The sequence below is a fragment of the Plodia interpunctella genome, chromosome 17, assembly GCF_027563975.2.
Source record: "Plodia interpunctella isolate USDA-ARS_2022_Savannah chromosome 17, ilPloInte3.2, whole genome shotgun sequence".
In the NCBI taxonomy this organism is placed as follows: Eukaryota; Metazoa; Arthropoda; class Insecta; order Lepidoptera; family Pyralidae; genus Plodia; species Plodia interpunctella.
The window spans coordinates 7,617,307-7,643,411 of record NC_071310.1 but is presented as its reverse complement, the minus strand read 5'-3'; the positions used below and the strand labels follow the sequence as shown (position 1 = coordinate 7,643,411).

Below are 26,105 nucleotides of genomic sequence, written 5' to 3'. Positions count from 1 at the left end.
AAATCACTAATAAACTAAACTTAATTAATTATCAGTTTATCATTAAGTATCTTTGTTATTTTATAGGAAGAAAAACTTAGTTAAAAAAGATTTTTTGTTAGAATAAAAACGATGTAAGTACCTACTTTATTATTAGTAATATTTTTTATAGAAATGAAACGTTTGTTGATCGGTTTAAATATAAATTTTGGCAATCACTTTTTGAATCTTTTGAATTTTTCCATTTGAATATCCAATTATTGAGTTAGCTGTCAACATTTTCACACGAATAAATAAAACAAAATTGAATTATTTTGCCAAAATTGTATACATTTCGAGAATCAAGCTTAGTAGCCAGCTCAGGTGTGACGTCTAAGATATTACCAGGCTTCGTTTTATGACGTCATTGTTGTATAAACGTCATTACGACCCCAGCGCGGTAGGGGCGGAAAATTTTAAGAGAGAGCGGAAAATGATTCATTTTTTCCTTTTGAATTTGAGAGCTCTCAAATTATACCCAGATTTTGTATGATTCTGTGTTTTAATTGGAAAAGTTTTTTATTCATCATTTTATTTAATTGAAAGCATTTAAAAGAGTAGGTTGGCTATATAAAGGTACTTGATTTTAATATTCACTTATTAAAAAAAATATTTTAAGCTTAATTATATTTTGTCACTATTGTGCTTTAAATTGTCAGAAAGGGTCAAGATGTTCTTTTTTTTATAAATAACAGGGCTAGTTATCAAATTGTCCTTACCAACATCAGATTTAAGGGCACATTCCCACCGAACGCCAATAGCGGCGTTTCTTGGTCTCCGTGGTATCGGCCGTGATTTATGCGTTCTGTGAGTACACGTCGAGTCACGGTGATAAATACAATTGTGTAGACCCACCCATGTCGGTGTGTAAAGACGTTTATATATTATTAAGTATTATATATAATACTAACTGCCCGTCCTGGCTTCGCTCGGGTAGAAACATAACAAATTTTAAACTCAAACTTTCCTCAATAAATTTGGGTAAATTAGGAATTAAAAAAAAGTTGAGCAAACCATATATAATATTTAAAATAAAAGTGTTCGTTAAGAGGATCTCAAAATATAGTTTTACAAATTTTGAAAAAATGACAAAATATAGTTCTTTGCTTAGTTACAGGTATAATTTTTCTAAACCTGGTTATACAGGGAAACATAAAAGAATTCTACAAATTATATGTAATGCTCTCCACGCGAGTTCAACTCACAATTCACCGGTATTTTTGAAGTATATTTTGTCTCCTGCTGTCGATGTCAAATATGTGAAGAAAACATAATTTTAGCTTAAAGTAGCGGTGGTGGTGTAATGATGAATAGAAAGGTCGCAGGTTCGAATCCTACTACCACATGAGTTTATATACCAATCTGACTCATGTAATAATCTGCTTCCGATGAAGGAAAACTTCTTGAGAAAACTTGCACTCTGGTTGATTATCAACTTGTGTCTGAAATGGATTATTTAGAAATTAGACCTTCACAGGCACTTTTTCTCGTCAATTTTTATATTTATGGTTATTTCTCACAAGCTACAAACTACTGGCATTTCGGAACGACCACTGCTGAGAAGAAATGCCGAAAGAAACTCATTTGAATAGTGTTGGTGCCTATCATGCCAGAAGGGCTTACCGTTATTGTTTCTTACAATGTTTTTTTCTAATAATATATAAAAGTACATAAACGATTAAAAGAGAGAGTTTAAAGTATTTTTCACTGTTTTATAAATAAGTGGACTGTATTTTTATATCAATGGAATGTATGCATAAGTAAACTTTATAACAGGATCGCAATTTAAAAAATGATATTCATGTGTCTAGAAAAGTAACTAATATTACCTTTGGTTGCACCAGTAAACTTGACTGGTGCAACCAGATAATCGATAATATGATAATAAACTCGTTATGTGATAGGTATTTAAAATTAATTAGGCAAATCTTTATCATGCAGAGATTAGATACACATTTATAGTTCGATAAATAAATTCAAGTCATTTTAATGTAAGCTATGGTTTTAATAGATCGTAAATAAATTTGAAATTATGTCTAAAATAATATATTTTTGTATTGTTTGTGTTGTTTTTGTAAATGCTCAAAAAATTAGTTATGAAGGCTACAGATTATACCAAGTTTTACCGACAACAGATGGACAAGTAAAAAGTCTTGAAACGATAAAAAAAAATGGCTTTGCAACGTTTTGGGAGGAGATTTTTAATGTGAACAGTGACGTCAAAGCAATGGTGTCTCGAGAGAATGAGAAAGAATTTTTGGAGATAACAAAAAATGAACATTTAAAACCGAAAATTATAATCGAAAATTTGCAAAGGTACGTGCACTTTATGTATATTTTTTAAAAATGTTATTACAGATACAAGTTGTGCTATTTTCGGTAATTGATTCACACGATCAATCGATACATCTTAATTTTGTATTTTTACAAATTGACATCATTAATGCTTTATTTTTTATCGTTAAGTGATCATGTAAACATTATTTCTATGTAATATGATTTTTAAAGATTCAATTTAGAATGTTTTCACCAAATTGTAAAATTTTTGAAAAATTTCGTCGTGGTCATCCATTTTGCTCTTATTACTGCACTTAAGTCAAATTAAACGTACAAAAGGTATAAACCTTTATAGCAGGAAGATTTTTCAAATAATTTCTTTTTTTTTTAAACAGTTGTTTCATTACCTTTACAGAGCTATTGAAGACCAGCTAAAACCGGCATTATTGGACAGCAGAGATTCTTCGTCATTCCACTCTCTTACATGGAACTCCTACCATACATTAGAAGAAATTTACACATGGTTAGACGAACTAGTAACAGCCTATCCAGACATAGTATCACCAATAACAATAGGGTCTTCATTTGAAAATAGACCAATAAGAGGCATTATAATAAATTATCATCCAGAAATTACATATACTAGCGTTGGTATATTAGAAAGTACAATACATGCTAGAGAATGGATAGCACCAGCCGCCGTAACTTGGATTATTAAAGAGTTTTTGACAAGCACTGATCCAGAAATTAGAGAATTGGCAGAAGGTTATGAGTGGCATATATTCCCTGTTGTTAATCCAGATGGCTATGCTTATACATTTACTACTGTAAGTGATGTCGTTTTTAACCCCCGATGCAAAAATAGGGGTGTTATTAGTTTAACGTGTCTGTCTCTGTATCTATGGCATCGTAACTCCCAAACAGATGGACCGATTTTCGTTTAGTTTATTTTGTGTTATAGTTATATTCCTGAGTGTTTTAGCCATGTTTCATGAAAATCTGTTTAGCCCGTTCGAAAGTTGTAGCGAAATGAATATTGAATGTCGGGGGTTTTTTAATTTGTCTAACAAATAAACTTGTTTTATATAAATTTGATACTTGTGATATTCTTCTTTTTTTGGTAGCATAAACATTTGTGCTTTACTGTATTCAGCATACGATATATATTCTGTGATTTCTTGAAATTTGTAATCAAAAAACTTCAACATCAAGAACTTAGAGAATAGTTGTGACAATATTTCTTTGAGTCCCACTAGTCCTATCGAGTTTTATTAATCTGCTCGAACTTGACTGTGAGCAGAATAAAATAACCAAGATCTGTCAGCCATTGATTTTCATAATAATAATAATAATGCGATTATGATTATGTAAACTATAATTTCAGAATAGAATGTGGAGAAAGAATCGTAACGTGTCATACTTCACTTCATGCAATACTACAGGAGTTCTTGATGACATGAGCAATGGCGTTGATCTGAACAGGAATTTTGACTTCGTTTGGAACAGTAAGTACATTGATAAAAATATAATTACAATTCAATATTGACATAACCCTAGTAAAGTTATTATTATATTTAGGGTTCGAAGATTTTGTATATTTTTTTTTACTTTATGAAGCGGTGGTGGTATGTTTATGATCGAAAGGTCCCAGATTCAAATCCTACTCTTGCCACATTTATCTGGCTCGCATTATGTAACTAGTAATTTTCAGTGACGAACACTTGTATTTGGTAAAAAGTAACATCGTGAGGAAACAATGGTATCAATAACACACTCAATAAGATGACACAAAATCAAAATCAAATCATTTATTCGGAAATTAGTGTTTCACCGGCACTTTTTCACGTCATTTTCTAAATTAATTGATAAAAGCTAGTACTAGCATATCGGAACGAGCACTGCTGAGAAGAAATGCCCAAAGGCGAAATAAAATAATTATACATAAATTTATATTTAAAAAATGGTAAGCCCTTCTGGCATAATAGGGACCAACACTGTATGAATGAGTTTCTTTCGGCATTTCTTCTCAGCAGTGGTCGTTCCGAAATGCTAGTAGTTTGTAGCTTTGGTAAACATCATTTAATTTAGAATATGACGTGAAAAAGTGCCTGTGAAGGCCTAATTTCTGAATAAATAATTTGATTTTGATTTGATTTTGATTGAAAGAATCTCATTCAAACAGTATTTTCTACAAACAATTTTAAAGGGTGTTTTATTTTATTCTGCAGCGGCTGGCACCTCCCCTGATCCCTGCAGTAATACGTATCCAGGTCCAACAGCGTTCTCTGAACCCGAAACAAGGGCTATAGCGCAATATGTACGAAATGTGAACGAGAGGGCAAACATTGCTTATTATCTTGCATTCCATTCATACACACAACTCGTAATCCTTCCCTACAGTCACATTAATGGATTTAATGCTTTGATGGCGACTAACTATGCAGATATGGTATGTATTTTTTTATATTCCTGTAGTGATCCACTGCTGGGAAACCTTAGCCAAAAAAATCCAGTTGACAGACTGAATTGATGATAATAATGTATTGGTTTATTTATATGCATTTATATAAGGACAAACTTTTTCATTTTCTGTATAGGTGCTCCCACACCGCATGTTACAAAATTGTATATAAAACTTTCTGTCTTTGACACTCTTTTATCAAGAATGTGTTTAGGAAAAGAGACAAAAAGTGTTAGATAACATTTTGTAACATGCTGTGTTATCCTCTGGTAGTAGACTATTAGATAACGCTTTTAATTTTTGTACTTTTATTTCTTTCTATAAAATAAAGTTTAAAGAAATAAATAAATTATGGAGAAGAATAATTTTATTTAGACTGTTATCTAGTTCCCATAAAAATAATTATTATAATAATGCCAAAAATAAAAATATCACATTAATTTGTCAGTCTCATAATTTCAGTACGAAATTGGAATAAGAGGCGCTGATAGAATACAAAACAGATTTGGTACTAATTATCGGGTTGGCGTCTCCATGGATGTGATGTGTAAGTATATTTATAATTTTTCTAAAAACAATGTTTCTGAAGAATGAGTGCCTACTTATGTTTCAGAAACATTGAATTGAAATATACCTTGACGATTTTGAAGGCATCATAGTTCTTTCGACGATGTGATAGCGATTATGCTTACCGAGTACTAAGAATGCCGACCGTGCGAAGTGGAGACGAAAAAGTAGGAAAGCAGACCCGGGACTCCGACGCACAATGGCTGCGGAGGCAACCAGGAAAATGCTTATATCAGAAAAAGAGTCGTAGTAGTTGAGTGTGTGTGAATATTTCCTCGTTTAGCAATTTCCAAAAAGGTTATCTGGAAGAAATTGCTCACAGCGATAAGGCCTCCTTTTGCACAATATATCTAAATCATCATGTCACGCTATGTGTGATAATACATTTTATACTTATGTATACTATGTAACTAATTTGTGCAATAAAATATTATTGTATTGTGTTGTTATGCATAATGGTCACTCACAGGATGGGTGACCAAAATTGTAGGTGCTTTCTCTATTCGTCTATTCGGTAAATTTCATTAAGGCCCACGTAGGGTGTCAGCCCATCCTCAGTATTCTTCCATCGCAAGCAGTGGGAACACTATTCATCAACAGACATTTTAGGTTGTTCTCGGAGCGTTTCGGACAGCTGCGGCCGCGCTGTCATACAATTTTTCAAAATTTAACAAAGACAAGAATTAGTTTTACTGACTTTAAAATAATTAAACTGTACTATGGTTATGTCATTTTGTAAATGATTCGTTCCTCAAGGAAATCGACGGAACGTAATGACAGCGCGGATGCAAAGATCGAAACTCACGAGAACCACTTTAAAATGGCTGATAATGTTATGTTAACTATTATGTCAACGAAAATATTGACTTATGTTAACGGTTCATTTCATATTTTACAGATGCAATGAGTGGCACAAGTTTCGATTGGGTGAAATACACGACGCAAGTACCAATCGCTTACCTTCTCGAGCTTAGAGATTTGGGCGAATACGGCTTCCTTCTGCCCCCACAGCAGATCATCCCCACAGGTTTGGAAACCATGGATTTTCTCGTTGAAATGAATAAGAATGCCAAAGGCATGGGTTACAATGTTTGGCTCATGTCCTCAGCTAGTATTGTTCACGTTAATGTATTATTCACTATTTGTATTGTGTTAGGGATGTTGTTTTAATAAATGTTTTTAAGTGTTATGATTATTTATTTAAGTTTCTTTTGCGATTATTATTGTTTTAATGAAAGCATTTGGACACAAATTTACTTTTCTATAACCATATATATGAATCCCACTAAATGTATTATCTTGGAGATTGTGTCAAAAAAGTGTTTTATATTCTTAGAACTTATTTTGAATCTATATATTTCTAACTGCGCGGCTTCGCCCGCGTGAATTTCTCTGTGAAAGCGAAACAGACATGATTTTCATACAAACTTTCACCCCCCCATTATAGTCACGGCCTACGTTATACGGGGATCTTTCACTACATGCATACCAAATTTCATCAAAATGGGTCTAGCGGTTTAGCGGTCTGATCTGCTTTCAGATCAGACAGACTTTCGCATCTATAATATTAGTATGGATGTAATATAGTTCTTAATAACCATCTCATAGCAAACTTGTAGCCGAGGAAAATTATATTTTCTCCTATTCATTGACTGAATTAAAAATATCTCATCTGAGTATTTTGCCGTTATCATTCTCAGCCGTTGAGCGTCGGAAGCCAGTTTCCGTTTTCCTACTTTTCAAAATGTTAATAACATCTTAAATTATATAAATAAGTAAGATGGAATATGCTAACTTAAAATTTACATTAATTGCAGTTTTTTCCATATCGTGCTGAAGGTTGAAGGTTGCTTTAAGAAATTATATAATATCATATTCAATACACAACATTGTATATATTTACTTAGTTTTAGAATAGAGTCATTTGTAAACGCACACTTTTAGTTTACTATCAGAATAGGTAACTAAACACGTATGTCTAGGTTTAAACAAGGTTAACGAATGTGACAATGCACTATAGAAGTGTGGTGTTAAATATACTATCATATAACTAATATTTGCAAGCAGTAATCGATAAGTTGATATATGGAATGCTGATAGTGATAACAAAATTGGTTTAGTTGTAGGGCACTGTGTGTGTAGTAGTGAGAGAGTTATGAATTGTTATGTACAAGTGCTGTGTTCTTTTTTGGACATAAATCAACAATTATGAAGTGATTTTTAGTGGAAATTTAAAAATAAATAAAAAAAAAAACAGTGTTAAAAATGATATGTTTCGTATGAGATTTTTATCGTGAAGTGATTGATATTTTTTGTGGTTTGTAAGTTGTGCCAAAAATTGTTTATGCGTGTTCTAAAAAAATATATATAAAGCTTCGAAAATGTCAAAAAAATGATAATTAGAACAACTTTACTATGCGATTATAAAAATTATGAAAGTCACTAGTAAACAAAATAATTATGTTTCTACAAAACTTAATGGCTTTAACTTAATAAATAAATAAATATATATTAGGACAAATCACACAGATTGAGCTAGTCCCAAAGTAAGTTCGAGACTTGTGTTATGGGATACTAACTCAACGATACTATATTTTATAACAAATACATATATAGATAAACATCCAAGACCCGGGCCAATCAGGAAAAGATCATTTTCCATCATGACTTAATGATGAATAAATTTGAGAAATTCAATAATCAATCAATAATTATGTAAACTAAAAATAAAATTATTTATGCATTACTTAATATAGTTGTTTAAAATGTTTATGTACATGTAAATCAATTTAACAACGAATACTTGCTCGTATATCGGATATTATCTTCCTCGTCTTGACCTGTAGTAGAATACATTTTGATAACCCGGAGACAAATCAGTTTTAACCAATTTTTATTGAAACATACCTTTACATAGGTAGGTAAATAAAATAGAAAAAAAGAAAGAAAAAACCTTTATTTTGTACAAAAGCCACGACAGACATCACTGAACATATAATTGAAAGAGGTAACGTACTAAAATTGTCTTCGTTCAGCACGATGTCATGGCGTAAACCACGACGCTGATCTTCCGCGAATGCCTAGTATTTCTCACGAAATCCTAATAGTTTTTCAGAAAGTTTTCTCCACCATAGAGTACTCGTATCAGTAAATACCGTAAACGTTTGCATACTTCTCCTCTGCTTCACATGGTCTCCGGCATACAGCCTACAGACATCAAGACAGCACTTAGAGGTTTAGATTAATCTAATCTAATCAAATGAATAATTAAATTACTTTATAAATTACTTAATTAGGTGTTTCAATTTGTATGTTGTACCTTTATCCCAATGAAATGTGTAATAAAGAAAAGAACTATTTTTCTAACAATCAATACATTTAAAATCAACGTCTTAACACAAAAGTTGAATTTATTTTTATAGGCTATAAAAATACATTCAGAATATATTGTTATAAAATTTTATCGAACAAAATGTATGTATTGATAATTTTGTAGTTTCAATCTAATACAAATTATGTAACAAATTAATCGTTACGTAAAACACGGTTTGACATATAAATTAAACTATGAAGAACAAAAATTATATGTGAAAATAAAGATTGATCTATCGAGCTATGTAAGTCGCTAATGATAAAATGTTTTACTTTATCACATCTACACGTAAATCACATTCACTAAATTGTGTCAAGCAGTTTTGGCACGATGGAAATACAAACACTCATACGTATATATACTATAATCATTCTAAAATATGATAAATTATATTATCAACATCTATAAACCTTATCGCGTTAGCAATGAGGAATCTATAATCAGTAATTATCGATAAAATTCGTACAAATGTGTCACTTTTAAATAGGTAACAATAAGAGGCACACGTAGCAATATGAATATAGTGGTTGTATTATTAGCTGTTATAGCACTTAGTGGCGCTAAGCAGACTTTTAACGACTACAAAGTGTACAAAGTAGTTCCTAAGAATGAAGTACAAGTGCAACAATTGAACGATCTAAAAAAAGATGGCTACGATTTCTGGACGGACATCTTTGAAGTGGATAACGACGTCAGAATAATGGTTTCCCCTGCGCAGGAGAAGGTTTTTGTAAACTATACCAGAACTGTCGGCATGCAACCTGAAATAACTGTTGCAAATGTACAAGAGTAAGTATTGATTTATGTAAATTAAGTAAAACATTTTCATTTGTTTGCGAGGAGACGACACACAGTCTTGGTATCTGATAGGTAGCAACGGAAATCTCAAGGGGTGTTGACGTCGGCGTATGGCGTATTGTTGTTAAATCATAACTAAATCTTCTATAAGTTTTACTTTTTACACGGACCACGTGACGGGCTTCGTGGCATCACAGGTCCGAATAGAACCATGAACACGCGATGTTTTGTATATTTCTCACACTATATAGCTGATAAATCATCATCGACTCGTGTACGCGTGTCGATATTTTCCTTCATTGGAAGCAAGTTGTCAATGAAAACTACTATACCATCATCATCTGCAGCCCTCCGTGTCCCACTGCTGGGTATAGGCCTCCTTCCGTCTCCGCCAAGCATCTCTGTCCTGGGCCATCCCTATCCAGTTGTTGCCAGCAATTTCCTTTACATCGTCGACCCATCTAGCCGCCAGCTATACTATACTATACTGAAATTTAAATGAGTGTAGCCGGGGGAAAAGCAAGTAATTTACAATATACCTGTATAATAACTACATAGTAAAGACAAAGCCGCTTCCCGCGGTTTATCTGTCCCTATTTATCCTTAGATCTTTAAAACTATGCAGCGAATTTTGATGGGAGATATTTTAAATAGATACTGTAGAGGCATTATAATAATGCTTACAAGTGGATCTTTATTCAATAACTTTGAAATACTTAGTAAAAACTTCAAAACATCTTTTATGTTTGAGAAATATATCCTGGGTATAACTTTTATACTTACGAGCTACAATTAATAATACAACACCAGTTTTAATACGTACAGTCAACAGCACATCAACCTACCCAAATTCATTGCAAACTCGCCGCTATTACCGCGCCATAGAGGTTCATGCAGGGTAATTTGATGTACTGTTGACTGTACCAAAATATATTTATTTTCACACTAGGAAATTTCCTTATACGATTATTAGGTAGATGTGTCCGCGTAAAAATTAACCTTAAGTTATGAAGATAGGATTTCGATCGATGATTTCATATAACGAACCGCCTGACGACAACCCTTTTAGGGAATGCTATTGTAATCTATTCATTGTCAAGGAATTTTCATTTTCTTTATTTCTATTAAGCATAGTCGCCTCGTGCGTCATCGACGAGAGTGATCCTATTCCACACGCCTAAAAATAAAATGACAAACTAATTTGATATCGCACAACATATCGCGATGAAACTTATAAAAGATTTTAAGTTAGATTATACGCTATACAACTGATAAAACAGCATCAAATTCCATCGTATAGTTTTTATGTTTTGCGCGAACAAACATAGCCCACTTACAGTTTTAATATATGTATTAGATGTTGCCCGGGGCTTCGCTCCCGTGGGAATTTTGAGATAAAATATAGGCTATAGCAATGTTGGATAATGTACCTTTCTAATGGTGAAAGAATTTTTGAAATCGGTTCGATAGTTAAGAAATTACCTGCCTCAAACATACAAACTAACAAAGCCACAAAGTCACAAACGCTTACCTCTTTATAATAATTGTAGAGTATAGAATATATGTATAGGTCCAGTCAAATAATAAATATATCTATTTTTTCAGACTCATTGATGCTCAAATGATACCAGCTGATGGGAGATCAGAAACACTCGGATCATTTTCATGGAACAAATATCACAATTTAGACGAAATCCATGCGTGGCTCGACGAATTAGCCGACTTATATCCTGGAGTGGTCACTACTGTTACTATAGGACAATCATACGAGTCAAGGCCGATTAAAGGAGTTCTTATTGACTTCAAAAATAGCGATCGCGAGGGCACTCCTCTAGTTGGTATGATTGAAGGTGGAATACACGCAAGGGAATGGATATCACCAGCAACTGTTACGTGGATTATTAAAGAGTTTTTGACCAGCGACGACGCAGATGTCAGGTTTCTGGCTGAAACCTTCGTATGGCATATTTTCCCCGTTGTCAATCCAGATGGATATGTCTATACTTTTACTAATGTAAGTACATATCTCATTGGCTTTGTATTTTTTATTTATAAATAAAAATATATAGATTTTATGCGCTATTCCCGTCGTGTGGCAGCGATCAGTAGCTTTGAAATCAAATGGGCTTGAGGAAAATATTTTGATATAATATGACGTTTAAATTAAAAAAAATATGTTAAAAACATTAAAAAGTAATGCTTATGCCTCTAGTTGACTGCATAATAGATAAAAATTTTATTGCCTAAAAATTTTTCATATACTACTGAGCGAGCAAACAGAAAACATTATACAAAAAGATCGACCAACCTCGTAGTTTCAATAGGTAGTTTTAGTAGGTCACTTGTAATATAATTTTGCATACTTAAAAGTATATGCAAAATTATTACAAGTGACAGAATAGAAAGTGTTTACGCTATTTACCTATAAGGTTTTATAGGTAGGTACTTTTATTTTTGTCCAAGTATTTAAAATTTACATAATTACGAAGTCATTGTTCATGGCCATTAGTTACAGACATCATGGAGAAAAAAAAAATACAGTGTATGTTAATATTACGCAAAATGATCTTTGACTTGTATGAATGACATTAAAGTCAAACCTTAATATTTAATACTTAATACCATCGCATAATTTATTAAATAAATAAAATAATAATATTGTTATTTATAATGGTGAGTTGCACCGTCACATTTGACGTTAATTGTACACGGCGCGCTGGTGTTACAAAATGGCGTTTTTCTTCGCATGTTACAGTTAATGTCAAAGTTTGCGGTGCAACCCTCCTTAAATGTTAGCAAAACTATCTTTATATTATCTAATTATGCACGAGTAAAACTACCTTTACTTGGTATTGATATATAGGTCACAAGGCAAGACAAGAACAAACAAATATTATGGTAGCTCCACACTGTCGCCGAATTCAGACACAACATTGCGTGGTAAATATGAGTGCTTTTATTTGCCGCAATAAAAAAACTACAATGTATACCGAATTCGCCGTAGTTTGGCAAACTGTTCGACGACGGTGGTGGTGATCGCGCATACGAGGTGTCAATCTCATCGTAAAATATAAAACCCAAATATTATTGAATCATCTTCAAGTAACAATTAAATTTCCTACACAGTCAACAGCACATCAAGTTACCCTGCATGAACCTCTATGGCGTGGCAATAGAGACGAGTATGCAATGAATTTGGGTAGGTTGATGTGCTGTTGGCTGTATCTACAATAGTAGTGTAATAGTAGTGTACTAGTAGTGTAATAGTAGTGTACTAGTAGTGTAATAGTAGTGTAATAGTAGTGTAATAGTAGTGTACTAGTAGTGTAAAAGTAGTGTAATAGTAGTGTTATAGTAGTGTAATAGTAGTGTAATAGTAGTGTACTAGTAGTGTACTAGTAGTGTAATAGTAGTGTAATAGTAGTGTAATAGTAGTGTAATAGTAGTGTAATAGTAGTGTAATAATAATGTAATAGAATTTAGAATTAAAATCTTGCCTAATACTTATGGATCAATAGTACTTGTCAATGTCAGACATCTATCTACAATTTAAGCCCTTTATTGTATTTAATGTTATTCATATTACAATAATAATCAATTATCTAAATCCTCGACGAATTCTTAATTATCTGCGATAAATTGTACCAAGTCACTAAATTTAATCTTGATTTTAAACTTTGTTGATCTTTCGCTATAAATTCCAATGAATAAAATATCTTTGCAAACTAATCCATGCTTATACCTATGCATAATGCGTTCTAAATACCTATAAATACTGAGTAATTTCTTTATACTGCACAAATTTTGTATAAAGAATAAAGATTTGTATTTATATGTTTAATGAATACAGAACTGAAAAACTATAGGGCCGATTATTATGCACATATATAGACGTAAGATTCAGGAGTAACAAAGGCTATGTTTAATTATAGTATTTTACGAGCGAAGCCGGGGCGGCCCGCTAATATATATGTAATACTTTTTAAAATACCTATCTGTACAGAGTAATTTATTTACACTGTACAAATTTTGTGTATCACATGATGATAAAACTGAGTCGGTATCAAAAAAATCGATGTCAAAATCTGTCTTAAAAATATATTCTCAAGTTCTGAATATGTACAGTCAACAGCACATCAATTTACCCTGCATGAACCTCTATGGCGAGGTGATAGCGGCGAGTTTTCAAGGAATTTGCGAGTTTGCAAGGAAGGGTAGGTTAATATGCTGCTGACGAGACTGACTGACAGATCTATTTAATATTATGCCGTTAAATGACTCAACAAAATAATTTGATTTTGTTTTAGAATCGAATGTGGAGAAAGAATCGTAACCCAACAAACTACGTGTCGACCTGCGCCAACGCAGATATTGGCAACGGCATCGATCTCAACAGGAACTTCGACTTTGTATGGATGTGTAAGTGAAAGATAATCGTAAATTATATCGAAGTAGCTTCAACTGCAACTGTAGTACCTCCTAGTGTCTAAAGGCGCATCATGCGTAGATTAACAAATTTTTTGAGCATTTTGAAGAGGAAACGTCTAATCACCTCATCAGCTTTTCGAGTTATATTTCAAAAAATATTTAAAATTCTAAATTTCTTATCCAACGTAGGATGATTACAGGATATACACGTGTTCGATTTATATTATTCACTTGTTTTTGTCAAAAAATAAATTAAGTCTACTGCCAATATCCAAAGCGCAGGTGAAGAATTTGCACAACAAACTTCGACGCAGGCTTTTTTTCAAAGACAGGCAAAGAAAGAAGAGAATAAAGAGATAGAAGAATGTGGCTCTTGTAAGTATTAGACTGTTTAAGATATCCCGTTAAAAATTGGCAATGATGCCAGCCATCGGCGATGTGGAACCACCGTCACCCCTGACGCTTCAGATGTCCATATACTGCGGTGGCCACTTCAATTAGTTACACCGCAGTTAAAATACTTCATAACAAATTAACAATTGTAATAGTGATGTCACATTACAATTTTTACAGCTATTGGTGCCTCAAATAACCCATGTGCTGAAACCTATGCCGGACCCAGTGCCTCATCAGAATTAGAAGCTCAAGCCATAATCAGATACGTCAACCAGTTGAAAGCCACCGGCAACGTCATCTACTACTTTGCCTTCCACTCATATTCTCAAATGATCTTGGTGCCTTACAGCCATGTCAGCGACTTCGGCGTTTTGGAGGCTGAAAACTATGGTGACATGGTGAGAATTGTCTTCAATTTCTCGTTCGCTAGACCTTCTTAGACGAGAAGTACATTTTGTGATATAACTTTAACTATTTATGTTCTTTATTAACAGTACGAAATCGCTATACGTGGAGCTGAGAAGTTGACTGCAAGACATGGCACTCCATATGCGGTAGGAACCTCCACGGCTATTTTATGTAAGTTAACTTTCTCTTTCTCGTCACTGACTAGATATTGTCTACGATTTTTACGATATATTAACTATTTTGAAAAACTTACGAGATAATTACGAAGGAAACTAATGCCCTTTCCGCCAAGAAGTGCTGGCATCAAGAATAATAATGGTTGAATAATAATTAATGCTAATGATCGTGCAATGTGTACAAAAGCAACCAGAGAAAATGCTCAGATAAGAGAAGGAGACACTTCGAAAATCTAACATATAATTTGATTAGTATAATATGATTAGTCTCCTAGAACAAATGCAAACATTTTGATTTTATATTTACATACCAAGCAAGAATCTTATGTCCATGAGTGTCCATGATATTCCACGAAAATACAACAACCTCGACAACCTCGGTGGCGCAGTGGTAAGATTCTTGCCACTGAACCGAGAGGTCCCGGGTTCGATTCCCGGTCGGGTCATGATGGAAAATGATCTTTTTCTGATTGGCCCGGGTCTTGGATGTTTATTTATATATGTATTTATTATAAAATATAGTATCGTTGAGTTAGTATCCCATAACACAAGTCTCGAACTTACTTTGGGGCTAGCTCAATCTGTGTGATTTGTCCTAATATATTTATTTTTATTTATTTATTTAAATAACAAATACTTGATAAATTCAAGTACTCGCGTATTTTATCTTATTATATACAAATAGTTTGCAGAAATAAACACACTGTTAGTCACAAAATACTTCATAGACCTAATATGATTCATTATTTAGGAATTAGTCATTACTCAGCACAAGAAATCAGTGTAAATAAGATAAAAAGTTTGATGTCAATGATAACAGAAACGTTTGCGCGAAGCGTCTCAATATTTGAAGTACCTACTGATATTAAAAGGGTTTGCCACACAAATATAAGTACATGTATTTATTATTTAATTGAAAAACTTCCTCCATGGTTTGGCTACTAAAGAAAGCTTTGCAATATTTTTGTATTTTTGATGGAACATTTAAGACCTAATGCTTCTTTTATGTTCTAGGCTTTTTCTATGTTCGATCGAGCTCAATTAACTGTAGTTTACCTTGTATAATGTAATTACCACCAAAAAATAAATCCTTGAAAGTAAAGATATAGTTGAATAGACTTCGAAATATTTCATGATCATCTAAATTATTTTTTATGAAACTAACGAATTTTAAATACCTAAGCAAATTATTTATACTAGCTTCTGCGGCGGCTTCACCCACGTGAATTTTTCACGGAAAAAGTGATTTTTCCGGAATGAAAAGTACCCATTGTCCTTCTCATCACTTCTACATATATGCAATATTTCAACAAGATTTGAAATCAGGTTGAGCAGGTAAAGAACAAACAAACTTACTTTCGGTATGTGTGGTAAATAAGTATTTAAGGCAGGCAAATTTAAAGCATGATTTTATTATAGATGCAGTTAGTGGATCAAGCTTCGACTGGGCCAAAGGAGTAGCAAACTTTCCTATTGTGTATCTCTTTGAACTCAGGTAAGAGTTGACGATCTCTGTTGCGTATTTGTGGCAAATTTGTACTCATTTTCACAGATTTTGCACACTTTTATCGATGTTTTAGTTACATAACTAACTAAAGAAACGTTATATGAATAACTACGGACTGATAAACGCAATGAATTCATGTATTATATACGAATCTGTTCTTAATCCTAGTGCTTATTAATTACTCTGTGCGTTGTGAATTCTCAATAAAAATCTAAATCTTTACTCCGTTTGATTCTTAGGATTTTAAGAACTGATTTGTTTTTTCATCAGTAATCTATTAATAAACTTAATTTGAAAACTGAAGTAAAATACCGATCTTATTTAAATGATAATATTTAATTACAGGGATGTAGGTAACTTCGGTTTCTTATTACCAACGTCGCAGATCATCCCTAATAACGAAGAAATCATGGATTGCCTCATCGAGATGGACAAGACGACCAGACAGTTGAGATACTACTCTGGCACTGTCGTCATCTACAGGTCGATCATGTCCGTTATCACCTCTCTAGTCTTCCTCGCTGTGTTCAAGTGAATTTTCTACTTTTGTAAATAAATTTATTTATACTTTTTTAAACATCGTTTTTCATTAGCCACCTGTTCGTTTAAAAAAGAATTACCTAATAAAATGATTCTCGACTTATTTCTGCTGCTTATTTTCGAACAAATTTCTAGAATCTAGTCAACGCACTCGACAACCAATGAAGTCTTCATGCATTCTAAAATTTATAAAGCTATTATAGAGAAGTAGGTAATTCGTGTAATTTTTTTGTATCTTACATTGGTTTCAATCAATAATTAATTTAGGTTTATTTGCTGCCAGTACACATATGTTTTAATTTTTATTATTTTATTGTATATATTACCTACATAGTAATTTGTTTTAATTTATCGAAGCATTCGAAAGAATGAAAGAGTTAAATGAACAAACGTAAATTAGGTATTTCTCTCAAAATAAGTTCACTTATCAAGTTAAACATTGTATTATTTATGTGAATTAGAGATAATGTTTTATCGTTGTTTATTATAATTTCATATGAATTTTTGCGACTTATGATATAGATCTCAAAATATCTCAACTCATGCGACTATAAAACTGTTCCCTTATATTTGATAAAAGAAGAATGTCGCGACATCTACCCGAGATTTCATGAATGGATGACACGTTATTTTAAGTAAATAATAATAAATTACGGAACCCTTGACAATGTGACGCATGACTGAAATCAGATGTCAAAACGGCCCCCACAAATCATGACGCGTATCTATCCGGGACGCTGAGACAGAAAAAACAATGGAGTGGCTGTTAAATATTTGAATAAAATTATTTTTCATATATTTCGTTCGTGTCATATAATTTCTTAAAATATTTATTTTTAATTTATTAGAAATGCAAAGCCCATACTTGAATTGCAATCAAAAGACATAAAAATTGTGATATCTTTATTTTTAGATTTTCAGTTAATGGTTAATGAACTGTATTAGGCCCACTTTCATGTTTACGAAATAAACCTCTGTAGGGAGTCTAATGGTCATATCATGCTGGACGTCCACGATGGATTTCCGGGTTCGATTTTCGGTCAGGTCAAGATTGAATATGATATTTTATAGATTTACCTGGGTTCTTGGGTGTCTATCTATATTTATATATCAACTATTTTATAACATATAATTCATATATATTTATTAATAATGTTACACAATAGGATTTTGTGCGCGATACAATTACAAATACTTGGAACGGTGAATGGAAATTTCGAAGTCAATTAGAAAAGTAATATTATTTTCTTGTCTTTCATCATTAGATAATATTATTTATGTGAGCCTTTTATGGTTTATTGTGTGTGGTATTACAAAGTAATATCGATAAATTTAAACCAAAGTATATAGAACATTAAGTCTTAATTTAATGAGAAACAAATGGGGTAACAGGTTTGACATTCGTCAAATGCCCAAAAGTAAATAACGTAATATTGACTCCATAGCTTTTTGTTCGAGAGGACCATTTTCAATTTATATGATAATATTTTGTAATGATCCCTTTTTATTGTTTCCTTTTCTAACCTTGCGTAAAATTAAACCACATCAGAGGTTTAACCATACATGAGTTGATAAAGATATTAAACCGGGTAATCTTTTCAAAGAAAGATTTATATATTATTTACCTTTTTATTTTTGCTTTTTTTTTGCCAAATTAAATTTTATACTTAAGATAATTCTTTGTTCATTACCTAGCCTATATTATTAAAAGCTTTTAAGCATTTACTACAAGAGGCTTATTTGCGTGATCCTGATCATTTTTAAGTATAATATATTTTAACCGACTTTAAATTGGGAAGTTCTCATTCGTCGCGATCTTTTATTTATGCACAATTTATTGCAACCATGGATTTAGTAAGTACCGGTCTACTGAGTACCTACTTATTCCATAATTGCAATATATTACAGCTCAAAAACTCAAAAATGTATAGAGTTGATTGACAACTAACCCTTGGGTTAAGGAAAGACAGTATTTTTTATTTTTTTTTTACTAGCTTTTGGATTTATACTTAATTATTTAATTAAATACAAGACTAAAATAGAATACTTCAAGTCCGTATGCATTTAGTCAAAAGAAATAAATTACTTGGGAGTCTTATTTAAAATCTTTCCTCATTTAACTGTTATACTTTAAGTACATTTAAGTTTTCATGAAACGACCTAACACTTTTGCAGTCAATCTCATCAATCACTCCGAAGTCGTTAATGAGCCAAAACTAAATTTCTTAGAAGTAGTTTACTAATCACCACTGTTATTGGACCTGAACTCACTAACATTCGATATGAAACACTGGATTGAAATTAAACTGGCTGTATAATATAAAATGGTCCGTAAGATGGTACGATTCCTTGAGTATTAGAGTTCAGGTTAAGATAGATTTTATTTCTATAATTGTACCAACACCACTTACACAAACGAAAGTTAGTAGAGAGACAAGTTAAGACGTAATTGAATTCACGTTTGAGAACTGAAATGTCCCAGGTTCGAATCCTACGTGTGACACACAAGTTTGTATGTCAATATATCTATTATTATAAAGATGTAAGCGTTTGTGAGTTTGTATGTTTGAGGCTGAAATGTTTCACCATTAGAAAGGCACATTATCCAAGATTGCTATATGTTATTATTTTATCTCAAAATTTCCACAGGAGCGAAGTCCCGGGCAACATCTAGTAAATAATAAGTTTGTATAATAATACTGACATTGTAAAGTAGTTTTGAGTTTCTTTCGGCAATAATTCTTATAAGTGGTCATTTCGGAATTCTAGTAGTTTATAGCTGCATTGATAATTATTATTTAAATGTTCACGTGGAGTGAAGTGAAGGCTTTTCCCTCACTTGCTTCAGGTAAAGGAAATCATCGTGAGGAAACTGGCATTCTCGTTGATGATTTTACAGCTTGTATATGAAATGAAGGCCACCAGAAGGAAACCAGTATATGAAACTACTCTACCAGAAAGTCGTTGTGTGTGTACACATGATAGCCACGAATACTACAATAAGAATGAGTTCATGAATAATATTCCTATTTCGCAATTTTGAAGGCCATCGAATAAAATCCATCTAAAATATACATTACAAACGTTAAAATGTAGACACTGCAATCGAAAAAAAATTTAGGACTGAACAAGGTGCAAATTTGGATTTTGAAGTAAATATAGCAAGCTTAACCTCTAGAAAGTCTGTGTTCTGTGTAATTGGTGTCGAAAAATATTATAAAAACTATAAACCACTGGCATAGTCGCTTATAATAATGCTGCTGTAAAATTTTATGCCCGGATAGTTTTAGGGTTATTTTGGTAAAGAAGGATGTTTATTTGTAATAATTAGTGAGAGCCATCAAAGGGTTATCATTGGCGCCGCCATTTTTTAATTATAGTTGTTTATTATTGTTTTTATGATAGTTGAAATAAGATAATGAAAGTACCTATCTATTTTTGTATTTTATTCGTCAAGTATATTTAAATTTTATAAAAGATCTTTAGTTCGATTCTATTCCGTCGACATTTTTTTTTTGTAATTTAATTGCTTGCTTCACCTTGCATAGTGTACAGTCAACGATAAATTAACCTGACCCAATCTGCGTCAGATAAGAACCGTAACGTTGCGCTCCGTGTTCCTTCGTAACGTTCCCGTCCTTTGACGGGTTAACGCAGAACAACGCAGAAATTGTACGGAGTTTCGTCGTACATCAACGCACGTCAGTATCAAAACATAGAAAACAATGGAGCACAACGGATCTGCAATTTGCTGCGTGGCTGCAACCGAGCGCAACGGTGTAATTCGGCATGGCTCTTAGGTCCACTTGCGTGTCTGTTCATGTTTCATACATGAATATACTTTATTTGAGCGCCGCAGCTGATATTAAAATATCTTTTCTAGTTGACTTTTGAAAGTTACCATGCAATTTTGATCGCCGGGTCAGCTATTATGACCGCTGCCTGGAGCTAACTGTCCCTTAGTCGCCTTGCACTACATCAACAGATAAGACCGTCCGTCTATGATCGGCAGGTCCCAATTTCGAATCCTCATGCCAAATGAATTTGTATACCAATCTGACTCGTGTAGTTTTCATAGACCACGCTTCCGGTGAAGGAAAACATAGTGGGGAAACCTGCACATTATTGATCGACAGTTCAGTTCACTAGTGTGTATGAGACTACTTGCCACCAGTTGGCGGTAGGTACCTAATCGTACTTAAATGTCAAGATGCCTTTAAGCGACTTGAATAAAATCTGACACTAGTGTTAGCAATAACACATTTGATATGAATGAATGAATGAACTATATCAACGCGAGTACACGGAGAGGTCCTATTCCAGGGTGGAACCACACGCTACAAGGGACCAAATGCTCCACTAGTCTCAGAAATATAAAACACATAGCAATAACTCGAAAACTAGCCGACTATTAAGTCCCAAGGCACACATAACGTCACCCTCTCCTATTTTAAAACGCATATAAATCTTGTGTCTCTGCAATATGTTGACACACTCCCCTTTGAAGCGTTACTTATTACCGCGGATCCGTTCGCATACTTCACGACTTTTGAAGTAAGGTAGTGATTTTGTTGAAAAATAAACGTATTTATGTAAGTACTAGATTTAGACGCGTATGTATGTATGTATGTATGTATGTATGTATGTATGTATGTATGTATGTATGTATGTATGTATGTATATATGTATCTATGTATGTATGTACGTATGTTTGTTTGTTGTTTGTTTGTAACACGATAACTTTCTAACGAGACTAACGGTAGTCTGATTTTGATGAAATTTAATAGGTATGTAGAATTTGTCAATATAATTTTTAAGTTCGGGGGGCATCAAAATGGGCTCAGTCATTTTTGAAAAATTCACAATTTTGTAAAAAATTATTTTGTTCGCGAGGTCTAAGTTCGCGGCGAACAACTAGTAAATAAATAAATTATAATAGACACAGTCGCTTATGCTTATCGCTTTATCCTATCACTATGTGACGAGTACAAAGAAATCTCCATTTCTTTCTTAGAATTCTTCAAATCCTTAGAGGATTCTTAAATAATTTGCTGTTTTTTTGATCTTTAAGTGAAAATTTGTGACTTCCTTAATTCCTGTGGGCGGAATCATCACTGACTGTTGTATTCTTATTTATAATCTTTTATATAGACTTATATACACAATCAATTTTTGATAAGTCTTTACAAAATTGTGAATATTTCAAAAACGACTTAACCGATTTTGACTCTCCGCGAACTTGAAAATTCTACTGACAGATACTACATACGTTTTAAATTTCATCAAAATCGGACCAACGGTTCGAAAGTTATCGCGTTACAAAGAAACATACATACAAAAAATTCGCTCGCTAGGTCAACCGTTTTTAAGTCTTTATACCAAACTTTGAGCTGTAGACGGAATAAAATTAGATACCGTAAAATATCGTGTCCACCAATCCGGTTGCGGTAACAATTAGATTAGGGAAGTTTTCCAAGCATTTGGATGTTTGCAATGTTTCCACATAGTTTCCACATCCTCTTATTAGTCCGAAACTATTTGGCAATTCTATCATTGGAGTTTTGAATGAAACGGGATAGGTACATGTCGATAACGATGTCCGGCGGTGAGTAAAATGATTTAAGTAGTTTGTGACTTTAATCCCATGTGAAATCGGGATGAAGAAGATGAATACTTATTCTCAAACCCGTTATCAGCGTTCAAATTAACCTATAACTTGACTATTGTAACCGACATTTTTAAGATTTAGGTGTGAAATGATATAACTTGAGAAGCGGTGGTGGTGTAATGGTTAAGACGCCCGCCTGTGGATCGAAAGGTCCCAAGTTCGAATCGTACTCGTGCCACATGAGTTTTTATACCAATCTGACTCATGAATATTAGTTTTCATCGTCCACCACTTGCTTCCGGTGAAGGAAAACATCGTGAGGAAACCTGCACACTGGTTGATTATTAACTTGTGTATGAAATGGAGAAGGTAATGGCAAACCACTCCATTACTAATGCTAAGAAAGTTGTTGTGTGTGTTTAATTCCACGTAATAACCACGACCCTCAGCCATGAGGAATACGACTCTGAAGAAGATATAACTTGTAACCAAAGATTTAGCTGTGATATAACTGACGTTAAACCTCTATGGGAATGTGTCCCTTAGTCGCCTCGTACGACATCCACGGGAGTATACGGAGTGGTCCTTATGTGGAACTATGGTATTAAAAAAATATTTTGGTATAAAACCAAGGGCAATGAACTCGAAATACTTTTTGCCCCGATGAAACACTGTGTCGTTTTCCATATCAATTAACGAAGCTGTCATTTTTTTACTTTTTTGACGCGAGTGTGGTCCGTACGAAGAATATTCTAACATGTTACTTCCGACGTTTTATTACTGTTTTGTTTTTCGGTGATAAAATAACCTCCAATTATATTTTTAGACACTACCCAATCACGTGTTGTGATATTTTTTTATGAATAGATCTCATAGGTTTTTTGTTAAAGTATACTTTTTACATAGAATTTTCCCTGTCTGTTTTTTCTCTGGGCGAATTCTTGGTTTCTTTCATCTTCTTCATAGTCGTATTCCTCATGGCTGAGGGTCGTGGTCATTACGTGGAATTAATCACACAACAACTTTCTTGGCATTAGTAATGGAGTGGTTTGCCATTGGCTTCTCCATTTCACACACAAGTTAATAATCAACCAGTGTGCAGGTTTCCTCACGATGTTTTCCTTCACAGGAAGCAAGTGGTGGTCGATGAAAACTACTATACATGGGTCAGATTGGTATACAAACTCATGTGGCACGAGTAGGATTCGAACCTGGGACCTTTCGATCCACAGGCGGGCGTCTTAACCATTACACTACCACCGCTTCCGGTTTCTTTCATAGACTAGACTTGAACCTGGACTAGACCCTTTCTTTAAGGTTCCCCTAGAAAATGAAGGGTTTGCTTCTAAATATGATTACCATCACCATACCTAATCCGTTTGACATTTTATCATGCACAATCGACCGCATCTCAAGTTACCCTACGTGGCACTCTATGCGGCGGTAATAACGGTGAGTTTGCAATAAATTTGGCTAGCTCGACATGCAGCCGACTGTACTTCGATAAATTGCCTAATCTAAACTCCGATATAGTTTAGTTATTATGTGCTACAAACAATAAGGTTAAATCCTCTTTCGTCCTTTCAAAATAAATATAGTTTGGTGATATAGAAATCGCATTACTTTCCTTCAAAACTACAAAAACTTAACTTAAACCTTCTTTAATATATAATCATTATTATATATACAAACGAAAAATCCAAGTATACTTTTTCGAAAAGTACTAAAGAGTAATAAAAATAAAGATATCAAGTGTAAACCAGCTGTAGTCGTTTAGCAGCCGGAAGCTACCCGCGCGGTGTAACGCGCCCGTCAGAATAAGTTATTGATGGGGTGAGGAGTTCCCTTTTCGTCAGCTGTCGGCTTCCGATGACGTTTTTGACTAGTGCGCGTTAGATCATACGATATCGAAAAAGAACTTTTAAACTAATTTAAAAAAAAAATTAAAAAAAACATAAGTTTCAAGACTTGATTTTATTCAAATCATTATTTAAATTTTGCGAAATATGTTTTTTACTAATCAGAGTGTGTAACAACTTTAGTACACACTCAGATTAGTAAAAAAAATATTTACACACTTGTATATTAAAGAAGTAAAGAAATATAGATTAAGATTTCATTGTTACCAACAAAATACGACTTTTTTGTATAAATGAAGTGAATTATAAAAAATATATACTTGTTGTATAAGCCATACCAGTGTACCACGTGATTGGTCCTTCCATTTTGGGATTATTTAACGCAAATATTTTTTAGAGTGCGTCTAAACTATATATGTTGTAATAATCGGCCTAAGAATGGTTATGTTGATGAAAAAAATATTAATATTTTTTTATAATTAATTTAAATATTTATACGTATCTACCGATTAGTTGATATCTGAAATCGAATTATTAATTTAATTAAATATCAAAGAAGCGTAATTTTGTAAATACTAGGTATGGTTTGGTCTAGCAACTTTCATGAAATATTCATCATTCACCTTTTTTCTCATTGACAAGAATAAAATTTCAAAAATATTTTATGTAAGTATTTTATAGATATTGTTTTGGAGCGCTAACTAAAAATGTATAGTGCAAAATCGACACTTGTTAAAAAAAAAACTAAAATGAATTGCCTAATTAAAATCGTACAGTGTAAAGAACAGTAACAAGACACTACATGTCGCGTGGATCACCCTTGACTGTTTTAGAAGCTTTTAAGATTTGTTTATTATTAGTACTAATAGTAATAACATAAAAACGCGAGTTTTTTAACGATTACATGTCACAGTCGGAACTTTTAAATAGTTTAATCGGATAGGATGAAGTACCTACCTAGATTACTTCAAAATAAGTTTCGTTGTAATCAGATAATTTCGTGAGAATTTTAGGTTAATTCGTCGATTCGTCTCAACAATTCTAAGCTACCTAATTCGTCAAACTAAATTGTATTTGTTATCTGTGAACTTTTTTCATGGAATTAGTACTTACTAATGTACTCCTGAAGTACTTACTAAATCCATGACTTTTTCAACAATTTATGTTTTTTATCGTGTAAGATAAACGCTTGCGGATTATGCTTCTGTATATTTATATTTAGTTCATAAAACAATTTTTATAATTAATAAAAGATTGATTGCGTGATAAATTTATTATTTTATATTATTATTTTATATAAACGTGTGTTTAATGTTTTATATAATTGAAGGATTGGAATTATTGCATTACGGCAATTCACAAAAGGTTCGTTTTTATTGTACTAAGAAGTCACACAGGCATTCGGCCCAAACTATGATAAGTGGTTACCGCAGCCTATCAACACCTGCATCACCAGGTGTGTCACACGCTCGTTGCCTATTTTGTGACCTAGGATATTTTGCCAACCCTTTAATTACACCTCTCACCCTTCAAATTGGAACACAACAATGCAAGCACTGCTGTTTGGCAGCAGAAATCAACAAGAGTGAGTTATACATTTTCCAATGATTGCACAAAATATATATAAGTAGTGTTTTTTTATGAATGCAGATGACCTTCGTATCAAGATCCAGCAGGCCTACCATCAAC

The 26,105-nt window shown here is 33.0% G+C and overlaps 2 protein-coding genes and 1 long non-coding RNA gene across 4 annotated transcripts; 2 read left to right on the top strand and 1 right to left on the bottom strand.

The window, feature by feature from the left end:
- Positions 1 to 1,993: 1,993 nt before the first annotated feature.
- Positions 1,994 to 6,518, top strand: LOC128677130 (zinc carboxypeptidase-like). The gene is made up of 6 exons (XM_053757760.2): positions 1,994 to 2,334; positions 2,711 to 3,122; positions 3,680 to 3,800; positions 4,524 to 4,744; positions 5,219 to 5,303; positions 6,222 to 6,518. The coding sequence occupies exons 1-6, from the start codon at positions 2,051 to 2,053 to the stop codon at positions 6,491 to 6,493; spliced, it is 1,395 nt and encodes a 464-aa protein (XP_053613735.1). The 5' UTR covers positions 1,994 to 2,050; the 3' UTR covers positions 6,494 to 6,518.
- Positions 6,519 to 7,441: 923 nt separating this feature from the next.
- Positions 7,442 to 16,986, top strand: LOC128677131 (zinc carboxypeptidase-like). 2 transcript variants are annotated; one of them, XM_053757761.2, is made up of 8 exons: positions 7,442 to 7,644; positions 9,184 to 9,485; positions 11,100 to 11,508; positions 13,802 to 13,913; positions 14,496 to 14,716; positions 14,813 to 14,897; positions 16,322 to 16,397; positions 16,755 to 16,986. In XM_053757761.2, the coding sequence occupies exons 2-8, from the start codon at positions 9,211 to 9,213 to the stop codon at positions 16,942 to 16,944; spliced, it is 1,368 nt and encodes a 455-aa protein (XP_053613736.1). In that variant the 5' UTR covers positions 7,442 to 7,644; positions 9,184 to 9,210; the 3' UTR covers positions 16,945 to 16,986. The 2 variants fall into 2 exon arrangements, with proteins under 2 accessions (XP_053613736.1, XP_053613738.1); XM_053757763.2 differs by lacking the exon at positions 7,442 to 7,644 and having other exon boundaries at positions 9,173 to 9,485.
- Positions 8,262 to 8,929, bottom strand: LOC128677132 (uncharacterized). Its single transcript, XR_008405502.1, has 2 exons — positions 8,643 to 8,929; positions 8,262 to 8,530 (listed from the first exon to the last, which is right to left on the bottom strand). It is a non-coding gene; the product is annotated as an uncharacterized LOC128677132 (long non-coding RNA).
- Positions 16,987 to 26,105: the final 9,119 nt, after the last annotated feature.